The following is a 21,045-nucleotide window of genomic DNA, read 5'->3' as shown; positions in this document are numbered from 1 at the left end:
ATGCTAGTCGGGCGGGCGGGTGCGGGCAGCGAACGGTTGAAAAGCATGCATTTCGTTTTACTAGCGTTTAAGAGCAGTTGGAGGCCACGGTAGGAGTGTTGTATGGCATTGAAGCTCGTTTGGAGGTTAGTTAACACAGTGTCCAAAGAAGGGCCAGATGTATACAGAATAGTGTCGTCTGCGTAGAGGTGAATCAGGGAATCACCCGCAGCAAGAGCGACATCATTGATATATACAGAGAAAAGAATCGGCCCGAGAATTGAACCCTGTGGTACCCCTATAGAAACTGCCAGAGGTCCGGACAACAGGCTCTCCGATTTGACACACTGAACTCTGTCTGGTGAACCAGGCGAGGCAGTCATTTGAGAAACCAAGGCTATTGAGTCTGCCGATAAGAATACGGTGATTGACAGAGTCGAAAGCCTTGGCCAGGTCGATGAAGACGGCTGCACAGTACTGTCTTTTATTGATGGCGGTTATGATATCGTTTAGTACCTTGAGCGTGGCTTAGGTACACCCGTGACCAGCTCGGAAACCGGATTGCACAGCGGAGAAGGTACGGTGGGATTCGAAATGGTCAGTGATCTGTTTATTAACGTGGCTTTTGAATAAAAATTGCAGAAACAAATAGGAAGGAGGGAGATGTTGATTAAAAAAAAGTTTGACTTTAAAATTGAAATTTTATTTGCTTTAGATTAGAACAACCATCTACACCATTTTAACCAAGAGTCCATGATGTTGGTCTATTACTTTCCGTCAAAATCAAATGATTCAATAAATGTAAGTAATCTTAAAAAAAAAGGACTGAGGAGTTTTTCAGGATAAAAATGTAAAGGAATGGAGCTAAGGACAGGCAAAATCCTAGAGGAAAACCTGGTTCAGTCTGCTTTCCACCAGATACTGGGAAATGAATTCACCTTTCAGCGGGACAATAACCTAAAACAAAGTCAAATCTACACTAGAGTTGCTTACCAAGAAGACAGTGAATGTTCCTGAGTGGCCGAGTTACAATTTTGACTTAAAGGAAAGGTTCACCTATTTTGAATGTTATTTTGTTTTTGTGCATCTCTGAGTGATGTTCTATCGATTCCCTGGGTCATTTAATGTTTTCAGGAGTATCTGAGTTATTGCCGTTTAAGAAGGCAGAAATCTGGACGGTAAGTCCCTCTCACTACACTGGAAGTTAATAGGAAAAGGAATTTTAGATCACGAAATTGTCTATCATACATGTCAGATTTCAATACTGGCTGATGTCATAACTCGGGAGGATGTCTTCTCTTGAAAGCCATTGATGATATTTTTGCAATATTCTGACCTCGAGAAATGTGTAATTTAACGGAGGGTCTAGGACATTTTACTCTTTAGTCCAGAGTGCATTACATGGTGCCGTTGCCAAAGATATTAAAGAAAGGAGATATGAATCCAATGAATGAAGGAACGTCTAACGCCCCACCCAGCAGAATGTCGACCAATCGCATTCATGTTGTCATGCTGAGTCACACGGTTGCTAAGCTAATCGTCACTCAATCCCTTCTCAAAGTCAGCGTATACAGTGTATTCGGAAAGTATTCAGACACCTTGACTTTTTCCACATATTGTTACGTTACACCCTCATTCTAAAAATATGTTGTTTTTTTATTCTCCAAATCAATCCACATACAATACCCCATAAATACAAGGCGAAAACAGGTTTTTAGAAAAACAGAAATAACTTTTTTACATACAGTTGATGTCAAGTTTACATACACTTAGGTTGAAGTCATTAAAACTCATTTTTCAACCACTCCACAAATTTCTTGTGAACAAACGATAGTTTTGGTATGTTTCCAACAACTGTTTACAGACAGATTATTTCACTGTATCACAATTCCAGTGGGTCAGAAGTTTACATACACTAAGTTGACTGAAGGCATTGTTTGTACAGATGAACGTGGTACCTTCAGGCGTTTGGAAATTGCTCCCAAGGATGAACCAGACTTTTTCCAGACTTTTTCCAACAGCTTGGAAAATTCCAGAAATTATGTCATGGCGTTAGAAGCTTCTTATAGGCTAATTGACATAATTTGAGTCAATTGGAGGTGTACCTGTGGATGTATTTCAAGGCCTACCTTCAAACTCAGTACCTTTTTGCTTGACATCATGGGAAAATCAAAAGAAATCAGCCAAGACCTCAGAAAAACAATTGTAGACCTCCACAAGTCTGGTTCATCCTTGGGAGCAATTTCCAAATGCCTGAAGGTACCACGTTCATCTGTACCAACAATAGTATGCAAGTATAAACACCATGGGACCATGCAGCCGTCATACCGCTCAGGAAGGAGACGCCTTCTGTCTACGAGAGATGAACGTACTTTGGTGCGAAAAGTGCAAATCAATCCCAGAACAACAGCAAAGGACCCTGTGAAGATGCTGGAGGAAACGGGTACAAAAGTATCTATATCCACAGTAAAACGAGTCTTATATCGACATAACCTGAAAGGCTGCTCAACAAGGAAGAAGCCACTGCTCCAAAACCGCCATAAAAAAAGCCAGACTACAGTTTGCAACTGCACATGGGGACAACGATCGTACTTTTGGAGAAATGTCCTCTGGACTGATGAAACAAAAGTAGAACTGTTGGGTCATAATGACCATCGTTATGTTTGGAGGAAAAAGGGGGAGGGTTGCAAGCTGAAGAACAACATCCCAACCGTGAAGCACAGGGGGTGGCAGCATCATGTTGTGGGGGTGCTTTGCTGCAGGAGGGACTGGTGCACTTCACAAAATAGATGGCATCACGAAGAAAGAAAATTATGTGGATATATTGAAGCAACATCTCAAGACATCAGTCAGGAAATTAAAGCTTGGTCGCAAATGGGTCTTCCAAATGGACAATGACCCCAAGCATACTTCCAAAGTTGTGGCAAAATGGCTTAAGTATAACAAAGTCAAGGTATTGGAGTGGACATCACAAAGCCCTGACCTCAATCCCATAGAACATTTGTGGGCAGAACGGAAAAGCGTGTGTGAGCAAGGAGGCCTACAAACCTGACTCAGTTACACCAGCTCTGTTAGGAGGAATGGGCCAAAATTCACCCAACTTATTGTGGGAAGCTTGTGGAAGGCAACACGAAACATTTGACCCAAGTTAAACAATTTACAGGCAATGCTACCAAATACTAATTGAGTGTATGCAAACTTCTGACCCACTGGGAATGTGATGAAAGAAATAGAAGCTGAAATAAATAATTCTCTCAACTATTATTCTGACATTCTGAAAATAATGTGGTGATCCTATCTGACCTAAGGCAGGGAATTTTTACTTGGATTCAATGTCAGGAATTGTGAAAAACTGAGTTTAAATGTATTTGGCTAAGGTGTATGTTAACTTCCAACTTCAACTGTAGGTACTAAGACCCTTTGCGATGAGCTCAGGTGAGCTCAGGTGCATCCTGTTTCCCTTGATCATCCTTGAGATGTGTCTACAGCTTGATTAGAGTCCACCTGTAGTAAATTAAACTGATTGGACATGATTTGCAAAGGCACACACCTGTCTATATAAGGTCCCACAGTTGACAGTGCATGTCAGACAAAAAAACCAAGCCATGAGGTCGAAGGAATTATCCGTAGAGCTCCGAGACAGGATTGTGTCAAGGCACAGATCTGGGGAAGGGCCTTGGTCAGGGAGGTGACCAAGAACCTGATGGTCACTCTGACAGAGCTCCAGAGTTCCTCTACGGAGATGGGAGAACCTTCCAGAAAGACAACCATCTCTGCAGCACTCTACCAATCAAGCCTTTATGGTAGAGTGGCCAGACAGAAGCCAAAAAAAAGGCACATGACAGCCCGCTTGGAATTTGCCAAAAGGCACCTAAAGGACTTTCAAACCATGACAAACAAGATTCCCTTGTCTGATAAAACCAAGATTGAATGATTTGGCCTGACTGGGACGAAGGTTCACCTTCCAACAAGGACAACAACCCTAAATTGATAGCTGTAAAATTGCCTAAGCAAAATGCCCTAACTACCTACATTACACATTGAAATTGTCTTCGGTATTATTGTGATAGCTACGTTTGCTAGCCAGCTTATAGAGACAGCATTGCATTGTGGATTTTGATGTTGACTTGAGCTGTAACAGATTTCTACTATGATTTTCCATGTTGCTACCAATCTTATTATAATGCCGAAATTAAACATTTGTTCACAAAAAATATTGTTCTCACATCTGTGTTAGTTAACATTGTAAATTAAAGGAATTGGAGGTTTTGGCTGGATTTTCCCTTTAAATCTGATTGGAAAACTATGTCAAGACTTAAATGGTTGTCGAGCAATGATCCTCAACCAATTTGACAGATCTTGAAACATTTTGAAAATGATAAATGGGCAAATATGGTAAAATCCAGGTGTGCAAAGCTCAGAGACTTACCCAGAAAGACTCACAGCTGTAATCAATGCCAAAGGTGGATCTAACATGTATTGACTCAGGGGTGTGAATACATTTGCTAAAATGTCTAAAAACATCTTTTCACTTTTCACTTTGTAATTATGGGGTATTGTGTGTAGATGGGTGAGGGAAAAAAACGATTTAATCAATTTGGAATTCAGACTGTAACAACAAAATGTGTAATAAGTCATACTTTCTGAAGGCACAATATGCTCTGTCAAACAGAGGTTTTGACAGAGCAAATTGTTTTCTGAGCATTGTTCTCAAGGCCTCATTCAAGTGTATTCTTTTTCATGTGACTAGCGCAAAGCAATTAAGAGCTATTCATCAGCTGTGATATTTCTAATTAAAATGATCTTAATTGCTTTGCTAGGGCTAAGGAGGAGGTGTGTCGTGGTGAGAGGAGGGTGTGTGTGCGTGTGTCTGAATAATAATTTGGTTTCAGCATGACTGGCCATTCCACCTACTAGTTTGGCAACACTTTCACACTGATGAGGAAGAATCTTAGTATATGTGTATTAGAGAGTCTTCATGCATGTGTGTGTGTGTGTGTGTGTGTGTGTGGATGTCACAAGCCTTAACCTTATTAACATGACTCACTTTTCAAGAGTGGCCTTTACATGGATACAAACACACAGACAAGGAAACGCGTGCTAAATATACAGTACCAGTCAAAAGTTTGGACTCACCTACTCATTCCAGGGTTTTTCTTTATTTTTACTGTTTTCTACATTGTAGAATAATAGTGAAGACATCAAAACTATGAAATAACACATATGGAATCATGTAGTAGACAAAAAAGTGTTAAACAAATCAAACATTTTATATTTGAGATTCTTAAAAGTAGCCACCCTTTGCATTGATGACAGCTTTGCACACTCTTGGCATTCTCTCAACCAGCTTCACCTGGAATGGTTTCCCAACAGTCTTGAAGGGGTTCCCACATATGCTGAGCACTTGTTGGCCGCTTTTCCTTCACTCAGCAGTCCAACTCATCCCAAACCATCTCAACTGGGTTGAGGTTGGGTGATTGTGGAGGCCAGGTCATCTGATGCAGCACTCCATCACTCTCCTTCTTGGTCAAATAGCCCTTACACAACCCTTCCACACTGGAGGTGTGTTGGGTCATTGTTCTGTTGAAAAACTAATTATAATCCCACTAAGCACAAACCAGATGGGATGGCGTATCATTGCAGAATGCTGTGGTAGCCATGCTGGTTAAGTGTGCCTTGAATTCTAAATAAATCACAACAGTGTCACCAGCAACACACCCCCACACCATCACACCTCCTCCTGCATGCTTCATGGTGAGAACCACACATGCGGATATAATCCGTTCACCTACTCTGCGTCTCACAAAGACACGGCGGTTGGAACCAAAAATCTAAAATTTAGACTCATCAGTCCAAGCAAGTCTCTTCTTCTTATTGGTGTCCTTTAGTAGTGGTTTCTTTGCTGCAATTCGACCATGAAGGCCTGCGCAGTCTTCTCTGAACAGTGGATGTTGAGATGTGTCTGTTACTTAAACTCTATCAAGCGTTTTAAATTGGGCTGCAATTTCTGAGACTTGTAACACTAATGAACTTATGCTCTGCAGCAGAGGTAACTCTGGGTCTTTAATTCCTGTGGCGGTCCTCATGAGAGCCAGTTTCAACATAGCGCTTTATGGTTTTTGAGACTGCACTTGAAGAAACTTTCAAAGTTCTTGAAATGTTCCATATTGACTGACCTTAATGTCTTAAAGTACTGATGGACTGTCATTTCTCTTTGCTGATTTGAGCTGATCTTGCCATAATATGGACTTGGTATTTTACCAAATACGGCAATCTTCTGTATACTGGCCCTACTTTGTCACAACACAACTGATTGGCTCAAATGCATTAACCTCTCCTGGGTAGGGGGCAGTATTTTCCCCTCCGGATGAAAAGCGTGCCGAAAGTAAACTGCCTGTTACTCAGGCCCAGAAGCTGGGATATGCATATAATTGGTAGATTTGGATAGAAAACACTCTAAAGTTTCTAAAACTTAAAATAATATCTGTGAGTATAACAAAACTAATTTGGCAGGTGAAACCCCGAGGACAAACCATCCAGGGCAATTTTATTGAGGTCATTTTTTTGAGGTCATAGGATTTACCAATGGTTTTCTATGGGATACCCTTATTATTAGGAACCTGGTTGCAGTTCCTATGGCTTCCACTCGATGTCAACAGTCTTTAGAAATTGTTCGATGTTTTCTTTTGAGAAATGAAGAAGTAGTCCTATTCATTGTAAGTGTCACTCCAGGTGGACTCTACTGTTTTGGTGCGCGTGAACTGGAGCGCGCTTCATGTTGTTTTTATCCGGTATTAGAAACAGTTTATTCCATCTTAAATTGTATCGATTATTTACGTTTTAGGGTACCTGAGGTTGGATTAGGAACGTTGTTTGGAATGTTTGGACCAAGTTTACAGGTAACTTATTAGATACTTTGTAGGCATGTTGGGTGAGTTGAAACCGGTGTATTTCTGAATCAAACGCGCCAAATAAATTGACATTTTTGGGACATAAAGAAGGACATTATCGAACTAAAGGACCATTTGTCATGTTTCTGGGACATTTTGGAGTGCCAACAGAAGAAGAACTTCAAAGGTAAGTCATTAATTATTTCGCTATTTCTGACATTTGTGGCGCACCTGCATGGTTGAAATATGATTTTCATGTGTTTGTATGCGGGGCGCTGTCCTCAGACAATCGCATGGTTTGCTTTTGCCAAAAAGCCTTTTTGAAATCTGACACAGTGGCTGGATTAACACGAAGTTAAGCTTTATTTTGATGTATAACATATATTTTCAAGAATGTTAAATATTTGAATTTGGTATTTTTGAATTTCGCGCTCTGCAATTTCACCGGATGTTTGCCAGGTGGGACGCTACCGCCCACCTGCCCATAAGAAGTTTTAAGAAGGAAAGAAATTCCACAAATTAACTTTGAACAAGGCACACCTGTTAATTGACTACCTCATGAAGCTGATTGAGAGAATGCCAAGAGTATGCAGGTGTTATCAAGGCAAAGGGTGGCTACTTTGAAGAATCTAAAATATATTTTGATTTGTTTAACCTGTTATGGCTAGGGGGCAGCATTTTCACGGCTGGATAAAAAAACGTACCCGATTTAATCTGGTTACTACTCCTGCCCAGTAACTAGAATATGCATATAATTATTGGCTTTGGATAGAAAACACTCCAAAGTTTCTAAAACTGTTTGAATGGTGTCTGTGAGTATAACAGAACTCATATGGCAGGCAAAAACCTGAGAAGATTTCATGCAGGAAGTGGCCTGTCTGACAAGGTGTCGTTCTTCTTGTCTCTGTTTATTGAAGAGTGAGGATCTTAGCTGTCCCGTGACACTTCCTACGGCTGCCATAGGCTCTCAGAAGGCGGCAAAATGCAGAATCGTGGCTTTGCAGGCTCTGGCTGAAACAAAGTAGCGCGTTTGGGTAGTGGCTGGTTACAGTACTGTGAGACTCAGGCTCGTGCCCGCGTCGACCGAAAGCTTTGTTTACTTTCCTCTGTTTAGCTAAATGGACATTCCCGGTCGGAATATTATCGCTTTTTTACGAGAAAAATGGCATAAAAATGGATTTTAAACAGCGGTTGACATGCTTCAAAGTACGGTAATGGAATATTTAGATTTTTTTTGTCACGAATTGCGCCATGCGCACGACCCTGATTTACCATTTCGGATAGTGTCTGGGACGCACGAACAAAACGCCGCTATTCGGATATAACGATGGATTATTTTGGACCAAACCAATATTTGTTATTGAAGTATCAGTCCTGGGAGTGCATTCTGACGAAGACAACAAAAGGTAATCAAACTTTTATAATAGTAAATCTGATATTGGTGAGTGCTAAACTTGCCGGGTGTCTAAATAGCTAGCCCTGTGATGTCGGGCTATCTACTGAGATTATTGCAAAATGTGCTTTCACCAAAAAGCTATTTTAAAATCGGACATATCGAGTGCATAGAGGAGTTCTGTATCTATAATTCTTAAAATAATTGTTATGCTTTTTGTGAACGTTTATCGTGAGTAATTTAGTAAATTGTTAGCAAATTCCTCCGGAAGTTTGCGGGGGGTATGCTAGTTCTGAACGTCACATGCTAATGTAAAAAGCTGTTTTTTGATATAAATATGAACTTGATTGAACAAAACATGCATGTATTGTATAACAATGTCCTAGGTGTGTCATCTGATGAAGATCATCAAAGGTTAGTGCTGCATTTAGCTGTCTTCTGGGTTTTTGTGACATTATATGCTAGCTTGAAAAATGGGTGTCTGATTATTTCTGACTTGGTACTCTGCTGACATAATCTAATGTTTTGCTTTCGCTGTAAAGCCTTTTTGAAATCGGACAGTGTGGTTAGATAAAGGAGAGTCTTGTCTTTAAAATGCTGTGAAATAGTCATATGTTTGAAAAATTGAAGTTTTTGTATTTTTGAGGAATTTGTAATTCGCGCCACGCCTATCATTGGATATTGGAGCAGGTGTTCCGCTAGCGGAACATCTAGATGTAAGAGGTTAACACTTTTTTGGTTACTACATGATTCCATTCGTGTTATTTCATTGTTTTGATGTCTTCACCATTATTCTACAATGTAGAAAATTGTAAAAATAAAGAAAAACCCTGGAATGAGTAGGTGTGTCCAAACTTTTGTCTGGTACTGTAGTTTTTCACATAATATCCAGTTTAGTGGTTAGTATATGATCCCATATTAAAGCTTGACCACAGGATTATTTTATGTCTTGAGACCCATCCAGACTTTTTTCTAAAGACCTACATGTGTGCATATACTCCAGGTTTGCTATAAGTCCAAGATTCTGGTTGGCTCATCTGCTGTTTGATGACAGGACATAGCAGCCACACTGTTCGATTGTATCAAAGTGTTGATGTACAGTAGGATTCTATTTCAATTCAAATAAAACCAACAACATCCTGGGCATTTGGAAAAGTCAATAAGTACCACAACCGTCAAAGAAATCTGAGTTTTTTGGTTTGACAACCCAAATCGGATTTACCATCAAAAGGGCTAACCCTACTTCTTAACAGAAGTCATTCTGAATGTGGTTACAACGGGGACTACAAGTTGATACACAAAGCCCTCGTCAATAACAAAGGCATTCACATGGCAAAGACACAGGGTGGTTGAGGTTGACTATATAAGTCTAAATACTAGCTTCTCGTGGAAGATAAAGGGAAGTCCTTATGAGTCAAGTAGGAAAATAAAAGAAGCACGGGTGTCAGTATGGAGGGAGCTCATCCCTCATTAGTCTGATTTGAATGAGGAATCATTAGTTGGACCATATGCTCATAAACTCTTTTTAATCTGAACTCCATCTCAATAGCAGTATATAAAGGGATTACATTTCACATTTACATTTCACATTCAAAATCTATGTATAGCTGAATTCCTGAAATTGAAAGGGAATTGACCACTAGCGCACATATGGCCAGTACACCCCCCCACACCCCTTCTCTGTGCCATGCATGGCTTTTGGCTTCCTCTCCACTGAATAGGCCCAGCAGTTGTCTGTGGGGGTCATGTTTCTATTTGGGAAGTATTGATTAGCACCGTTTATCCCCCTTCATTGAGTGTGAGAGTTCCCAAACCCCCGAGGCATGAGATTCTTGTTGCACGCAGAGTCCTAAAGCTAGGCCTAGCAGAGGCTTTCTCTCCCACTCTCTCTCCCCCTCCCAAAATTGGAGGCCCGTCTCCTTTTTTTCAGAAATGTCTGGCATATAGACAAATAAACAATCAATTAAGGACAATCTTACTCTGCCCCCCTCTCTCTTTCTCTCACCAGGCAGGAGAAGGAGTCATTCATCCTGTGCTGTAGGGTCTGTTTCTGCAGAAAAGGGAACAAGGCGGTGTGGTCGAACCGACAGGGCACCGCAGAGATCAGCTCCTCTACCCCCTGCCTCTGAGAGCAATCCAGACCTGAGAGAGCAGGAGAGAGAAAAAAAATAGAGTGAGCGAGAGTGTGAGTGAAAGAGAGAGTATAAAAGCAGATAGAGAGAGGGTAAGAGGCCGAATGAGTATGAGAGCTATAGAGAAACGGTTGACCAAAAAAATCCATTCCATCCTGCATCTCCATCAATGAAATTAGATCATTTTACTGAACAATGGAGCGCAACTTTGCAAGCCCCGACAGCACAGACTCCTCCTGTTCAAATCAAATCCCAGCATACAGGCAGACAGAATGATGGAACATCTGCTCACAGCAATTCACACCTTTGAGTACAACCGTGAAACGGGAGTGTAAAAAGGAGGGAACTCTATTCGACTGCATTGGCATCATCAGTTTTTGCTGCTTTGGTTATTAGTTCCCACCTCCATTGGCTTGAGATACTCTGTGAAATCCAGTTTCCAAATTTCAGCTGTAAATATGAGAAACTGACAGAAACTCTTGCAACAAGCGAGAGTATGTGAGGAAAAACAGTGACACAAACACAAGCATGTAGCGTGTCTCGTCACGACACTGATATTCTTAGTCTTGGTAAAGCACCACTTGAAAAAAGGTAAGTCATTTGGTCAGTGGTGGATAAGCCTTGAACATGAAACTTAAGGGTCACCTTTTCAGTGGACCTTCCTAATGACTGTTCCTACATAGAGGCTGTGTATGTGTTTTGGTGTGTTTGTGTCCCACATCTCATTGTCTGTCTCTAAGGCTGGATATTTTCAATGTCACGCAGTGAATGGACAGAGAAGGGAGAGAGCATCGTTGAAAATAACACAACAACGCACATACAGTTGAAGTCGGACGTTTACAAACACTTAGGTTGGAGTCATTAAAACTCGTTTTTCAACCACTCCACAAATTTCTTGTTAACAAACTACAGTTTTGGCAAGTCGGTTAGGACATCTACTTTGTGAATGACACAAGTAATTTTTCCAACAATTGTTTACAGACAGATTATTTCACTTATAATTCACTGTATCACAATTCCAGTGGGTCAGAAGTTTACATACACTAAGTTGACTGTGCCTTTAAACTGCTTGGAAAATTCCAGAATACAATGTCATGGCTTTAGAAGCTTCTGATCGTCTAATTTACATAATTTGAGTCAATTGGAGGTGTACCTGTGGATGTATTTCAAGGCCTACCTTCAAACTCAGTGCCTCTTTGCTTGATATGATGGGAAAATCAAAAGAAATCAACCAAGACCTCAGAAAGAAATGGTAGACCTCCACAAGACTGGTTCATCCTTGAGAGCAATTTCCAAACACTTCAAGGTACCACGTTCATCTGTAAAACAATATTAGGCAAGTATAAACACCATGGGACCACGCAGCCGTCATACCGCTCAGGAAGGAGACGTGTTTTGTCTCCTAGACGTACTTTGGTGCGAAAAGTGCAAATCAATCCCAGAATAACAGCAAAGGACCTTGTGAAGATGCTGGAGGAAACAGGTACAAAAGTATCTATATCCACAGTAAAACGAGTCCTATATCGACATAACCTGAAAGGCCGCTCAGCAAGGAAGAAGCCACTGTTCCAAAACCACCATAAAAAAGCCAGACTACAGTTTGCAACTGCACATGGGGACAAAGATTGTACTTTTGGAGAAATGTCCTCTGGACTGATGAAACAAAAATAGAACTGTGAGAACTGCCATAATGATCATCGTTATGTTTGGAGGAAAAAGAGGGAGGCTTGCAAGCCAAAGAACACCATCCCAACCATGAAGCACAAGGTTGGCAGCATCATGTTGAGGGAGTACTTTACTGCAGGAGGGACTGGTGCACTACACAAAATAGATGGCATCATGAGGATGGAAAATTATGTGGAAATATTGGAGCAACATCTCAAGACATCAGTCAGGAAGTTAAAGCTTGGTCTCAAATGGGTATTCCAAATGGACAATGACTCCATGCATACTTCCAAAGTTGTGGCAAAATGGCATAAGGACAACAAAATCAAGGTATTGGAGTGGCCGTCACAAAGCTCTGACCTCCATCATATAGAACATTTGTGGGCAGAACTGAAAAGGCGTGTGTGAGCAAGGAGGCCTACAAACCTAACACAGTTACACCAGCTCTGTTAGGAGGAATGGGCCCAAATTCACCCAACTTATTGTGGGAAGCTTGTGTAAGACTACCCGAAACGTTTGACCCAAGTTAAACAATTTAAAGGCAATGCTACCAAATACGAATTTAGTGTATGTAAACTTCTGACCCACTGGGAATGTGATGAAAGAAATAAAAGCTGAAATAAATAATTCTCTCTACTATTATTCTGACATTTCACATTCTTAAAATAAAGTGGTGATCCTAACTGACCTAAGACAGGGAATTTTTACTAGGAATAAAATGTCAGGAATTGTGAAAAACGGAGTTTAAATGTATTTGGCTAAGGTGTATGTAAACTTCCGACTTCAACTGTACCATCCATAAACAGCTAGAAGCAATGATGCCAGGTCAGAGAAAGAAATAAGGAAAAAACACAAAGGAAAAAAGGAGAAGGTGAAAGAGATGATGAGGGCAGATACGACAGCCCTGTATGTAGCCAGGTTCACTTCCAGTCCTTTCAGACTCGTCCCAGTTAATGGCTGGTGTCGAGCAGAACAAGCAACCCCCATGAAAAGCCTAACACTCTCTCTTTTCACATATTGTAGAAATACATTTGGGACTGACTTTTCTTCACATGACACGTGGTCCCACAAAAGACCAAGGCTGTAGAGAAAATAATCTTTGCCCCCACACCTCCAATGCCCGCGGCTTCACACCAGAGACAAGCAATAGTGATAGCTTTTTATTAACGCTGCCATTTCTGTCTCGTCCACCACTCCTGTATGAATGGAGAAAAGCGCCGTGCTTTGCCTGCAAGCGCTCTCTCAGACATTTGCGTCTCCCCCTCCACCTTCCTCTGTCGCTTTTGTAAAAAAAAAGGCAGCAGAAGTGCAATCCCCACAATCAACTCGGAATCGAAGCTCTCCCCTTTCTTTCCTTCTTTCACTTGCTTTTTCTGTACTCCTGCCCTTTGGCTCCCTTTGCCCCCTTTTTCTTTAATTCTGATGTAGGTCATTTTACATTTGTTACCCTAAATGCGGAGTGTCCTTAATGTAATTTGGTTTAGGGCGTGGAGAAAGGGTGGAACAAGAAGATTCTAAAGAACACAAGACAAAAGGATATAGATTAAAGCTGATGATGAGACGGGGAGACAGTATTGATTTAGGGGCAGCATGAGGAGGCGTGATGTTAATGTATCCAGTCACTAGGAGAAATCCTATTGATCCGTGTCATCTTTAACTTCCAGCTACAGTATTATCTGTAGATGAGGGGAAGGGGGGATGTTAATGTATCCAGTCACTAGGAGAAATCCTATTGATCCGTGTCATCTTTAACTTCCAGCTACAGTATTATCTGTACATTGTATAATGTGTGTGTGTGTGTGTATGTGGGTGAATGGGGTATGTTGGGTGAATGTGGCTAGACAGGTTGAAGGGGGTATGTACTGTGATGTGTGTGTGTGTGTGTGTCACAAAGAACAAGTTATGTGTGTCTCTGGTGTTATTGAATTGTAGCTGAAGGAGTATATATCCCTTACGCCTGGTGTGGTACTAGGGAAGAGGATATGGATACAGGGGGAGGTGCAGGGGGTTGGCGCTCATTCTCTTCATATCCCTCACTTTGAAGCCCCATCAGCGTTGTCACGGCAGCAGTCATATCCATGTGGCATGTCTCCCAGTGAGGTGGCAGATACGATGATGACAGGTTATCAACGTGGGCGAAGGGAGACACCGAGCGCTAACATCTCAGGTATACCAGGCGGAGTGATTTGATTTGTTTGAGCGAGCCCGGCATGGGAACTGAGTGGAGTGACAGATGCGGATGGACAGGTTATCGGAGTCTCAGCATCGCTCCTTGCCACACATGCACACACACACACCTTAAGTAGAACTCTGCTCAGAGGTCTCAGCTGTCCTGGTAGACTTGGCTGTCAATTAAAATATGAGAAAGGCTAAAACTATGAGACAGGTTGGACTTTAGTCCTAAACTTCAAACACCTGCTTTTCAAAACAGAAACTGACAAGAACCTTGACAGAGATCAGCATGATGAATGTGTCACAAATCAGTGAATCACGGAAGGGAAAAGATTTGCGAGTCAGGAGCGACTTCTCTTCTAAGTTCACAATACATTATTGGAAATGACAATCCGTTACCTTCATGCATACAACAAAAGTGGTCGAACACTTTTTAACTAATCTTATACTATCTATATGGTCAGCATGGCCTATTTATGACGTAAACATATATACCGATAACATCTCCATACAACAATAAATCCCGGTCAATAATGTCTGACTATACATATTAAAATGGTGTTGTTCCACACAAACGATGAGTGAATGATTGAAGGATAGCGAAACAAAAACATGTTTACTACAGTCTGTGTCTTAGAGTGTTCAATTACTGAAACCAATGCTCAAATGCAGCATTTGAAGGCAAAGCAAGGATTTTATTAATGGTGTAGCAACCTGGCATTCTCTAATGGGCTCAAATCTCCTTGAGGATAAAGCTGACCTTCAACAAACACCCACGTTGCAAAACACCTATTCTGTGTGTGTGTATGTTTTTGTGTGTGTGTGTGTGTGTGTCTGAGAGGAGTGTCTGAGAGGAGTGCGAAGATGACAAGGAAGACTGGTATACAGTGTAATTTTACTGTGTGTGTGTGTGTGTGTGTGTGATTATTAGCTCATTTTTTAACCTTTAAATCACACTACAGGAAAATTCTTCCAGGGTGTGTGAAGAGACATGAGCTCTGAGACACCATCATTAGAGAGGACTGCACACACACATACACAATCATAACAACACTTAGCACTTCTGATTGTTCCCAGTTGAAGAGCTATTTCAAAAAGCCCTTCAAATAATGTTAGCATAAGGCTAACAAAAAGAGAGAAAAAAATACAGTATAAAAATACAGAACAGACTCAATAAACCCCACAAACGTACGTGCATTTTAATTATGAAAATGATTCTGGTGTCAGAAAACACACTCTATCGCTCTTTCTCTCGACTGATGGGAGAAAAGTGTGTTGCCACACACACACAGCGGCTCGACATGCTCATGCTAACGGTCTAAATCAGCCCCACGCTGGCGTGTGTGTTCCAGCGATAGCTCAGTCGATCAATGTCCTATCTCTGGCTACAGCACTGAACACTTTGCCTTGTCATAGATTCTCATCTCCTCTCCAGTCAAGTGAGTGGGTTAGACATTCATCGGTTTGAATTTGTTCAGTCACTCATTGCCTTTATTTATTTTCTTTCTGTGAACAATTGACGTAAAAAAATAGGAAATGTTTCACACAACCACAATCTTATTTTGGTGATGCTTATACACAAGGTGAGCGCACAATACCGATGTCTCAGTTGGTTGGACCATGGGACTTGCTACAGTTGTGGGTTTGATTCAATTTGAAGACCGCATACAGATGCGGTCAAATATATTATCGCCCTTGAACTTTACAATGCAGTGCAATGGAGCAGAATGTCCTGTTTTCTCTTTTCAAAACTGCTTGAATGGCTATCTTTACCCTGTATACACCTGCAACTTACCACACGAGAGATAAATTACACAGTAAACCAGATAACTTGCCTCCAACCAAATTCATTTTAATATTGGATGGTCCTGTGCAGTTAAATCAATCAAACACGTGTGAACATTCAATTTCAACATATTTTAGATGAAAAACTGAATCTTGCAAGGGTGTCAATAATTTTGATGTCAACTGTAAACTGAACATTCGTTAATTGTAAGTAAAAAATGTCAGCCAAATGACCATTTATATGATCTTATTTTTCAAACAATAAAGGAATAAATGCTGTTGAAGTGAACCTACTGAGCAGTGAGATTGGTGCGTATGGCTGGGAGTTCCCTGCTCTGCAGTTCTGGGTGGGTGGAATTGGTTTGTATGATTGGCCTGTAGCGCGGTACATGGCCTGAACCCACAGCATCCGGTCCTGCTCGTCATCATTGGCAAACACGACCAGGTCACCCTCCTTGACCGCATTGAAGAACACTCGACCACCCTGGAGACCTGAGAGAGAGAGGAGGTATGTGGTGCAGATGGTCATAACATAAGAGACAAGATGGATGGATAGATAAGGTATGGTATAGTGTCTTAACACAGCGTTAGTGTGAGTGTTGTAACATGTGAGTAACCCGTGTGTGTGTGTGTGTGTGTGTGTACCAGGCTGGGGGTCGGAGTAGTCCACAGTGTAGCCTTCTAGCTGCATCAGTTCATGGGGCTCAGACTTCTTCTCTCTATAGCTGCACATTGCAAAGGTGTATTGGCTGACCTGCAACAGTTAATAAGGGTTCACACACTCTGTATAAAATGTCATTATAATTAGTAAAAACAAATATTACGCTATGTTTTTTAAATATGGGAATCAGGTGAGATAGTATAAGAGATTGTAATTTCCTGAAAATATCTTTGCATTACACAACAGTTTTTTTTCGTCTTCCATTTATAGATTGCTGCATATTTCTCTCCATGGTCAACATGTGTTGCTTCATGATTCAAACAAACTTTTTTTTGTCTCTCTGTCAATTAAAGCTAAAAAATATGCAGCAATAACAAAAAATGATAAGTTCCATAACATATTAACAGTTAATTCAAACATTTTGTGAAAAGACTCATAAAGGTATGTGTATGAAGTGCAAAGGAGGGTCCAATTTAAAAATAAATAAAACACAACCAAGAAAAACCACTGCGCAAAGAAGTCCACTAGGAAGAAACAATCTGTTAGAAGTTATACATTTGGTGAGTATACCTTAAAATATTGTATTATTCTCAATGAAACAAGTGTCAATGAATCATGACATTTAGCCTACCTGGACAAGAACAAAATATCTTCTTTTCCAACGTTTCCAAACTCTCTGTCCCAATGCATAAAGGTACCTACAAATACAGAAAGATTAAGAATCTTAATTGAAACATCTAATGTTAACTGTGTTTTATTACTGTAAAGATGGAACTCAAACTCATTTACCACTGTTGGGATTATATATTTGAAGAAGTATTAACCCAAAGCAAATACAATTCAATATGAATTCAATTTAATATATTATTTATAAAATATAAAACACAAGTTGCATCTACAAATGACAAGATGCCCAGATGACAACAAGACACAGCTCCAGTATATGCTCTATTTATTTGGTCATCATGGAGTCATTGAAAGAATTAGTCGGGTGACCAAGGTAGGTAGGTTAAATCAAAACATCTAATATTGAGCAGCTCTTTTACAAAAATATTTCCAAGAATATAGACTATTTTATCATTCACTGAGAACATAAGACATGTTCTTATAAAAAAATACACTATTACCAGCACAGTGAGAAATTATAGGTTTACAACATTTTATTGAGGTTTATGCTGCAAATATTGTGACAAAGGGTAGGCCTAATTTATGAATTGCAAATACCAACTGTGATAGGCCAAATTGTAGAAGCATATTGCTTCGTGATTGATAATAATTTCAGCCATGACACAATCAAGCAAATGTTCTGAGTCTCTTCCCTTGGAAAACTTTACAATTGTCAGAAATCGAATGATTAAAATCTGGAAGCTCCATAATCAAATTGCCAATTCATGGAAGTCAAACAATGGGGAATAACGCGTGTGGGATATGGGAAAGTGGAAGGCGGAAATCCATAGATTGTGAAAACACTTTGTAAAGAGGAGGGGCTGCCCTTTATGAAAAGGCCTCCAGTCCAGGTTGGAAGCCCTCGTGAATGCAGATCTGAAAATCTGGGCCATTCTCCGGGAGTTGGGTTAACATGTGGAAGAAGTAATCATCCACTTGTGAAAATTATTTTCTGTTCATACTCAAACACCTTTCAGCCACTCACGATCCCATTTGCGACCCCAGAGGTGCGGACCAATAAACATGCGGCCGCAGGATCATTTTCTGTCCTTGATACAATGCATGCTGCTCATGCACTTCCTAAAGCCAAGTACACGCGTTTATGTTTTCATTAGTAGGCCTAGTCTATATGTTACGTCCGTTGTTGGAATGAGACCAAGGTGCAGCGTGGTAGGCGTACATTTTCTTTTATTAAAAATGACACCGGGAAAAACAACAAAAATACAAAAACTAACATAAAGCTACATGCAGTGTAGAACGCAACTACACACAAACAAGCTCCCACAATCACAGGTGGGAAAAAGGGCTGCCTAAGTATGATGCCCAATCAGAGACAACGATAAACAGCTGCCTCTGATTGGGAACCATACTAGGCCAACAAAGAAATAGAAACAGATATGCCCACCCAAGTCACACCCTGACCTAACAAAATAGAGAATAAAACAGGCTCTCTAAGGTCAGGGCGTGACAGTACCCCCCCCAAAGGTGCGGACTCCGGCCGCAAACCTGAACCTATAGGGGAGGGTCTGGGTGGGCATCTCCTCTCGGTGGAGGCTCCGGTGCGGGACGTAGACCCCTCTCCGCTTGAGGCTCCCCCCACTTCCATGGAACTGGACCGCGGATTGTCGCCGGAGGCTCTGGACTGCGGATTGTCGCCGGAGGCTCTGGACTGCAGACCGTCGCCGGAGGCTCTGGACTGCAGACCGTCGCCGGAGGCTCTGGACTGCAGACCGTCGCCGGAGGCTCTGGACTGCAGACCGTCGCCGGAGGCTCTGGACTGCAGACCGTCGCCAGAGGCTCCGGGCCTTGGCTCTTCACTGGAGGCTCCGGGCCAAGGATCATCACTGGAGGCTCCGGGCCATGGATCATCACTGGAGGCTCCGGGCCATGGATCATCCCTGCAGGCTCCGGGCCATGGATCATCCCTGCAGGCTCCGGGCCATGGATCATCCCTGCAGGCTCCGGGCCATGGATCATCCCTGCAGGCTCCGGGCCATGGATCATCCCTGCAGGCTCCGGGCCATGGATCATCCCTGCAGGCTCCGGGCCATGGATCATCCCTGCAGGCTTCGGGCCATGGATCATCCCTGCAGGCTTCGGGCCATGGATCATCCCTGCAGGCTTCGGGCCATGGATCATCCCTGCAGGCTTCGGGCCATGGATCATCACTGGAGGCTTCGTGCGTGGAGCTGGCACAGGGCGCACCAGGCTGGGGAGATGCACTGGAGGCTGGGTGCGTGGAGCAGGCACAGGGCGCACCAGGCTGGAGAGATGCACTGGAGGCCGGGTGCGTGGAGCAGGCACAGGTCGTACCGGGCTGGGGAGACGCACTGGAGACCGGGTGCGCGGAGCTGGCACAGGATATCCTGGACCGAGGAGGCGTACTGGAGGTCTGGAGCGTAGAGCTGGCACAACCCGTCCTGGCTGGATGCTCACTTTAGCCCGGCAAGTGCGGGGCGCTGGCACAGGACGCACTGGGCTGTGAAGGCGCACTGGCGACACAGTGCGTAGAGCCGGAGCAGGATATCCTGGACCGAGGAGGCGTACTGGAGACCAGGAGCGCTGAGCCGGCATAACCCGTCCTGGCTGGATGCTCACTTTCGCACGGCAAGTGCGAGGAGCTGGCACAGAACGCACCGGGCTGTGGATGCGCACTGGAGACACATTGCGTATCTCCGCAAAGCATGGTATCTGAACCATGACCAACTCCTCATCGTAATTACAGGGAGTTGGTTCTTGTTCCCACCTTTGCTCCGCTCGCCACCCCGTGTTTTTTTTTATTATTATTTTTTTTTATTTCACCTTTATTTAACCAGGTAGGCAAGTTGAGAACAAGTTCTCATTTACAATTGCGACCTGGCCAAGATAAAGCAAAGCAGTTCGACAACATACAAAAACACAGAGTTACACATGGAGTAAAACAAACATACAGTCAATAATACAGTAGAAAAATAAGTCTATATACAATGTGAGCAAATGATGTGAGATAAGGGAGGTAAAGGCAAAAAAATGCCATGGTGGCAAAGTAAATAAAGTATAGCAAGAAAAACACTGGAATGGTAGATTTGTAGTTTGAAGAAAGTTCAGAGATAAAATATAAATAATATGGTGCAAAGGAGCAAAATAAATAAAATAAATAGATACAGTAGGGGAAGAGGTAGTAGTTTGGCCTAAATTATAGATGGGCTATGTACAGGTGCAGTGATCTGGGAGCTGCTCTGATAGCTGGTGCTTAAAGCTAGTGAGGGAGATAAGTGTTTCCAGTTTCAGAGATTTTTGTAGTTCGTTCCAGTCATTGGCAGCAGAGAACTGGAAGGAGAGACGACCAAAGGAGGAGTTGGCTTTAGGGGTGACCAGAGAGATATACCTGCTGGAGCGCGTGCTACAGGTGGGTGCTGCTATGTTGACCAGTGAGCGGAGATAAGGGGGGACTTTACCTAGCAGGGTCTTGTAGATGACCTGGAGCCAATGTGTTTGGCGACGAGTATGAAGCGAAGGCCAGCCAACGAGAGCGTACAGGTCGCAGTGGTGGGTAGTATATGGGGCTTTGGTGACAAAACGGATGGCACTGTGATAGACTGCATCCAGCTTGTTGAGTAGGGTATTGGAAGCTATTTTGTAAATGACATCGCCGTGTGCCTCCCCCAAAAATATTTTTTGAGGCTGCCTCTTGGGTTTCCGTCGTCTCCTTGATTACTGGTC

At 42.3% G+C, this 21,045-nt stretch overlaps 1 protein-coding gene across 3 annotated transcripts in view; it reads right to left on the bottom strand.

The window, feature by feature from the left end:
• LOC106561024 (calcium-dependent secretion activator 2) overlaps positions 1-21,045 on the bottom strand; it is a 221,481-nt gene that overhangs the window by 75,149 nt on the left and 125,287 nt on the right. For all 3 annotated transcript variants that reach the window (XM_045688110.1, XM_014124578.2, XM_045688109.1), the window contains 4 exons: positions 17,309-17,375; positions 16,662-16,770; positions 16,311-16,508; positions 10,268-10,404 (listed from right to left, as the gene is read on the bottom strand). In XM_045688110.1, coding sequence (XP_045544066.1) covers positions 10,268-10,404; positions 16,311-16,508; positions 16,662-16,770; positions 17,309-17,375 — 511 coding nt within the window. The remainder of the gene's footprint in view (positions 1-10,267; positions 10,405-16,310; positions 16,509-16,661; positions 16,771-17,308; positions 17,376-21,045) is intronic.

Source organism: Salmo salar, chromosome ssa10 (genome assembly GCF_905237065.1).
Source record: "Salmo salar chromosome ssa10, Ssal_v3.1, whole genome shotgun sequence".
Classification (NCBI taxonomy): Eukaryota; Metazoa; Chordata; class Actinopteri; order Salmoniformes; family Salmonidae; genus Salmo; species Salmo salar.
This window is presented reverse-complemented; position numbering and strand designations above follow the sequence as displayed.